At 32.7% G+C, this 7012-nt stretch overlaps 1 protein-coding gene across 1 annotated transcript; it reads left to right on the top strand.

The window, feature by feature from the left end:
- Positions 1462-5426, top strand: LOC107623303 (probable uridine nucleosidase 2). The gene is made up of 9 exons (XM_016325514.2): positions 1462-1620; positions 1765-1880; positions 1976-2035; positions 2108-2293; positions 2411-2515; positions 2605-2701; positions 3832-3939; positions 4018-4153; positions 5055-5426. Exons 1-9 carry the CDS (start codon positions 1572-1574, stop codon positions 5161-5163), a joined length of 966 nt encoding a protein of 321 aa, XP_016181000.1. The 5' UTR covers positions 1462-1571; the 3' UTR covers positions 5164-5426.

Here is a 7012-nt window from a genome sequence, read left to right as displayed (position 1 = left end):
CCCCCCCCCCCCCCTCTTTTCTCTCTTCTCTTTTTCTTTATCTTTTCAATTCATTTTTTTTTTTCCTTCTCAACAATAATTCTAAAATTCTTTTTCATACTTATTAATCTGCACAAATACAAAAAGGAAAAAAATTTATACTTATTTTTTCCAACACAATTCATTTTTTTCCTTCACAATTCATTTTTTTCTTCACAATTCATTTATATATATAAACGTGTTTTTCTTTTTCAAAAGTCCATTTTTACTTGTCTATTTATATTATATTTATTAATTTGTACAAATGTGAAGAAAAATATATGTTTATTTTTTAATTGAAATTCATGCTTACTTTATGCCTAGCATGTATATTGAATTATACAAATACAAATAAATCAAAGAACATGTCTATTTTGTGCCACCTACATTTTCTTTTCTTTTTTTTCCTCCTTGGTTCTTTCTTTTGTTTCTCTCCTTTTTCAATTTTCATCTTGACTATTCTTCGTTCCTTTCACTTATGTGCAAATTTTGAACCATTTCAATTTTATTTGTCTTCTTCAAAGAGATTGAAGACTCTTCTTCTCTCGTTCCTGGCTTTTCTTCCCTATCAAATCATATAATCGTTTCAAACGGATGGTAACAAGTAATAAATCTATCTTGAACAAAAATAAATGTTTCACATAATAAATACTCATCTCTATCAAAAGATTAAATAGGGGATCGCAATATGGTTTTGAAAGAACAGTAAATTTGATAGAAATAGAAAACAAAACATTGACCAATAATTTTTTAGGAAGACATTAAACACGATTTAACCTGTATAGAGAAAAAAAACATGTTTTATTTAGACACAAATAAATATCCATTTGAAATACAATAAAAATGGTTCATAATTTGTACCAACATGCATGTAACATCTAAGTAATTCTAAACAAAATAAACATTGTTTAAATGCAATTTTATTTTATATATATGTAACATGTTTGGAATTTAGTAGAATATATTCATATTTATTCTGATTCCAATACACGTTTCTTTTTTAATTTAAGACATGTTTATTAATTAATTTGTACAAAGCATACTTGTCTTGGATAAATATAGTAGATAACTTTTATTTTTAAATGTGATAGTTTCTGTTCTCACAGATTATCATTGTATATCACAAAACGAAGGAAACTGATTCCACAATTTCACAAAAAGTACTTCTAATAAAAAAATATTTTAAGAAAGTAATATATAAATTTTTAAAAGAGTAATGCTAGGGAGCCAATGGCCTAAGTGTACAATACATCAGGGATGGGTTCACCAAAGTTCGAACTCTTGACTTTTCGGATCTGGAACTCTAATACCATGTCCTGAAACCACTCATCCCAAAAGGGTAACCTGACAGGACAATGTAACACTAATAATCATATCTCTAATACTTTCTAAACCTTCGTTGTACACATTATACGCTTAGGTCATTGGCTCCCTATACTTTCTCTTTTTAAAAATGCAATTTGTTCACACGCAGGAACTTAACTGAACTTATCTGGTTTGGTTGGGAAAGAAGAGAGGATTGATCAGTCATAACTCATAACTCATAACATTAGATGGCGGCCGAACCAAAGAAGATCATAATTGATACTGATCCTGGCATCGGTAAGAATAAGATTTCAAGCTTTCCATCATAATTCGAAATGCTTCTTTGCTGATCCCTAGTGCCCCCAAATCAAACAATAAAAAGCAAACAGATCATTTTGAATAGAGGATTTTTAATTCAATTTAGATTGGTTTTTCTTGTAGATGATGCTATGGCAATATTTCTTGCCCTACGATCACCGGAGGTGCAAGTAATTGGACTTACAACTATTTATGGAAACGTTTACACCACCCTGGCAACCAGAAACGCCTTGCATCTGGTAAATTTACTGGGATATTTCTTGTCAGCACCAGTTCCATTTTCTATGTATGTTATTGTGAAGGACTTGTGCTTTGCGTTCCATTGCATGTGCAGTTGGAGGTTGCAGGGAGAACTGATATACCGGTTGCTGAAGGATCTCATGTCACATTAACTGTAACAACTCTCACTCAGCATGGCTTTAATGTTGATATCAATTGTTATGACTCTTGTGTTTTTTTCTTACAGAAAGGAACAAAACTTCGCGTTGCAGATTTTGTCCACGGTGCTGATGGACTTGGCAACCAAAATTTTCCTCCGCCAGAAGGGAAGCCTATTGAAGATTCAGCTGCTGCTTTTTTGGTTCAACAAGCAAAACTTGACCCTGGCGAAGTCACTGTGGTGGCCCTGGGTCCACTTACAAACATTGCTTTGGTTTGATTATAAATGGACAATTTTCGATTTGGCTGGCATTTCTTTTCCATGTTGCTCTTCGGAGACCATATCATGTCGTACAATACCTCATTTCTTGACTAGATTCTTCTTTTGTAGGCCATACAGCTTGATCCAGAATTTGCCAAGAACATTGGGCAGATTGTTATACTTGGTGGTGCTTTCGCAGTAAATGGCAATGTGAATCCAGCCGCGGAAGCCAATGTGTGTTGTGATGAAATAAATAAATAACTACATCTGTGTACGGGTCATTTCTCTCCTTGTCTCACTCCTTTAGTTGGGTTTGATTCCAGATATTTGGTGATCCAGATGCTGCAGATGTTGTGTTCACGAGTGGAGCGGATATACTAACAGTGGGGATAAATGTTACCCACCAAGTTGTATTGACTGGTACAAGCTCTGTCAAAGTTTTCTTCACTCAAGTTTTTCTTAAAATTTTTAACCATTAATTCATTGGTCCTATCTTTATGGAAAATTTTCTTGTTGGGTCAAGTGTTTACCACTAGACCAGAAGCTATGGTTGTTAGTAGGATACAACTTTATTTTCTTATACTTTCTCAAATCATATCTAGCATGAGGAGGTGCTAAACCTATTTTAACATTTATATTTTAGATAAAAGTAAGTACAGAAAATCAACTTTTAATTAGTTAAAATTAGGCAAGTTTTTTATTATAAAATTACTTTCTTAACTTTCACTTTTTGGAAAGTATAGAGTTTAGGATTTAGAATTTAGAATTTATAATAAAAGGGTAATTTTAGAAAATTTGTCTAATATTGGCTGAAATAGTTGATTTCCTAGTTGAATTCTTTAGATTTTAGTTGGTGAGTTTTCTATAACAGAGGTTTCAGTTCAACTGAACTCAGAGGTCTACCCAACTGGACTAATATTCAAGACTTTCTTTGATCAATGAAAAGTTACTGCTGTGTTACTAAATATTTCAATTATTTCAATGAAGCATTGCATTGGTATGTTACAATGAATCTGTCTTTGACATTTATTTCTCATATCTTGTTCTGTAGTATGCTTAATTTTATAAGTATTAAGGTTAGACAGATATTTTGTGTTGTATTTTGTTAGTCTGAACCCAAAGAGTTGGGAGAGGATTTGAAGAAACTTGGAATTTGAATGGTTACATGGTTCTGTATCAGTAAGCTCACAGAACAACAATGGGGCAAAATATAAGATACAAGCGTACATAAAGTACAAAAGTAAAGGGTGATACTTCTCTTTCACCCTCCCATTCTTTTGTGAAATTCCACTTGAGCCTTCTGTTCCCCCATTCCCACTTCCTTTTTTCATCAATGCATACAAGGTTAGAGATGCATTGCATTGGCAGGGAAAGATACTAGTACTTAGATTGGAGGAGTCAGAGTTCACAAAACTGCTACAAACTTAAATAACACTATTTTAATTTCATAAAATTGCATGGCTTTTAGCTGCTGTTAATTATGGCACACATCATTTATCTTCTTTCTCATCCGTTCTGGCCTAATCTCATGCTCTAAACTTGATGACTAGGTTCTGATCGAGAAAAGTTGGCAAGTTCAAATGGAAAATTCGCTCAGTACTTGACCAAAATCCTTGATCTGTATTTCTCGTATCATCGTGAGGCATACAACACCGACGGTCTGTCTTCAAAGTGCATTCAAGAATTGGGAGAGACCTAATAATCTGAAATACTAACTGCAATTATTTTCTGTGCAGGGGTTTACCTTCATGACCCCACAGCACTTCTTGCAGCTGTTGATCCTACTCTTGTAACCTGCATGGAGGGTAGTGTTAGAGTTCAAACCAGTGGCATTACACGGGGTCTTACAATACTGTACAACAAACAGAAAAGGTACTGTTATCTTTGTATGACCTTAAGGTCACGAGGTTAAGTCGTATAATTAGTCATTGATGCATTTATTAGGTTAGAATGTCTACATTACATCCTTTAGGAATGGTGCTTGTGCACCAGGGTTTTTTTTTTGCTTGCAGTTTAATCTAGTATTTATGAATTCATTCCTTGATATAGAGTAAACTCTTTCCAGAAATGCAAAGAGTAAGATTTGGTAAGAGTTTGGACTGTATTAGACATAAGAATGCCATACTCTTCTCGTTACTAGCTAATTTTACGGAGACCTAATAATCATCTTGCATGTTAGAGGGTGAGATCTTGAAAACTGCAACTATAGTATCTCTTTTCTGAATCTTGGGCACAGATATCATAGTACACATTTTCAACTAGACAGCCTATTATATTCAGGCTATGACATTATTTTGACTTTTCCATTCCTCTGATTTATTGTATTTAATGTAGTTTTATTTATGCTCTTACTGAAAAAAGAAATGCTATTAAAGATAAAGAAAGGTAAGGGGAACCTGGGACATGGATGCGTCTTAAATTGATACTCTGCTGTCTCTAATTTGAATGGTGTAGAACATAGATTTATTGAGGACTCCATCGAATTGTTTATGCTAGGAAAGAACAAAGGAGGGAACTGAAGTCTGCTTTACATAGGCTTGGATGAAATAAATGCACATAATTATTGGATATTCTAAATAACAGTTTATTATTGGTTAGCGATGTAATATGGCATTATGTAGTTACTTGTAGTGACCGAACTAAATGCTATACATGTTGAATCTGGATATGATTTAATGCTTACATATATATATATATATATGAACCTGTGACCAGGTCATATGATTCATTTAAAAATATATGCCTATTCACTTGTATGTCTCAAATAATTCAGGTTTGGTGAAATCACTGAATGGTCCAATAAGCCCACAGTAAAGGTAGCTGTGACTGTTGATGCTCCTAGAGTTGTAAAATTGATCATGGATCGTCTTGTGGAGTCTTGAAGATACCACCAAACCCTTCACATAAAACTATATATTTATTTCTATCTATTTGGAGGAGGATACAATAAGCTTAAAGCAAAATATGTTTATGCTACTTCATTTTAGGTGCGTGGGCACCACTATGTTAATCTCAAATTCAGGATGATACTGGAGAGGAAGTAGCTCTATTGAGTTGTTCATTCTTGCTCTCCAAGCAATGCAGCATCTTACTCACTTTTTGTACATTTCACTCTTCTTTATTAATCCACCAGTTATTATAATTATGTACCAGCGTGTGGCCTGCATAAGAAATTACTTGAACAATGTTATAAAATTTATTTCTAAAACCCGCGAAAATGTGCAGGATTAATACAAAAAATTGTATATTACATACATTTTGGAAATAAGTTTAATTATAATTGTTTAGAACAAAACATTATCAAGCATTAATAAATATTAAATAAACTTAGAATCTTTTGAAAAATAAATGAAGTCTTAAAGAAATATCATTAGCCAACACCAAATAAGCCATGTCATCTCGGAAGAGACAAGTAAAACACGATGGAATATTTTTAAGTCAAACATATTATTACTAAAATAAATATAATCAGGAGAAAACATTGATTGAATCAAAGAAAAATGCCCTTTGTCCAACGACAAGAAAATTTTACAATTCTAAATCGTATTGGTATGGGAAATAATTTGCTAATGAAAAGATTTATGAAACGATCATGTTCAACAGAAGGACCACACTATGTTTTTCAAGATTACTATTGGATTATTCTTCACAAATAAAGCTAGGTTTTGTGCAATAGACAAATAAAGATAGGTTTTGTTATCTCACATGATGATTCAAACAACTCAACACAAACAAACAATGTGGTTTATTATTAAGTCTCTTTAGGAACATTTGATTTCATTCTCAGGATGCATACTCTACCGATTAAACAACCGGGTAAGAACAAATTTCCCAAATTGCATCGTTACAACTATCGTATATAAATTTACAATTACAAATTTGCATATTGCTTTCTATCTCTGTAGTGTTATGTTAACTCCACTCAATCTAATATTTTCCTCTATCCACAATCAGAATCAGCTCTTAGTGTTATATTCTATGAAGCTATTTTTATAACTTCACCGATAATCCATGAAAGTACATTGCATATGTTTATACAAAAACTGCTACTTTCCATGCATCTACTTTTTTTGATATTTCTAAAAAAAAAAATTCAACTTTCACATCATGCTAAGAACTCATTGTTGGCATCATTGCAGGGGATGAAACGTTTCCATAGCTTCAGAAGTTCATTTCGACCAAGTCATGGATGATACCTATGTGTGCTAATGTATTTATCATTTGTAGTATTAACTACCATAATTTTCTTTACAACCAGTTGAAAAAAAAATCTCATGCAGCAAAAACTTTCACAAACAACTTTCACAAACGTGCATAAACAATATTATCGCATGGGATATTGATCAAACGGTCACACACTTAGAAAAGAAAAAATTGTAAAATTTCAAAGAACTATCCTTGAATACATGAGATGGGGACCAAATGTCTTGGAACTATCTAGTGTGAATAGCGCTTGCAACACAACTCTCATTTGCAGATATCCAACACGCTCCAACCCAGTCAGAGCGAATTGGCAACCTAACCTGCAAAGAAAGTCAAATACGAGTGCCGAAACAACCCTGTCTGCACCCTTCATATAAAATGTAAATGTTCATAAAAATATATATACATATGATGTAGAAGTGATAATTTGAGCCCAAATTTTTACCTCTTGTACAAATACTTGATGTCATCAAACTATTAATTTAATTTATCATACATCAATAATATTTAATATTATAAAATAAAAAA

The sequence above is a fragment of the Arachis ipaensis genome, chromosome B10 (genome assembly GCF_000816755.2).
Source record: "Arachis ipaensis cultivar K30076 chromosome B10, Araip1.1, whole genome shotgun sequence".
NCBI classification, from domain to species: Eukaryota; Viridiplantae; Streptophyta; class Magnoliopsida; order Fabales; family Fabaceae; genus Arachis; species Arachis ipaensis.
This window is presented reverse-complemented; position numbering and strand designations above follow the sequence as displayed.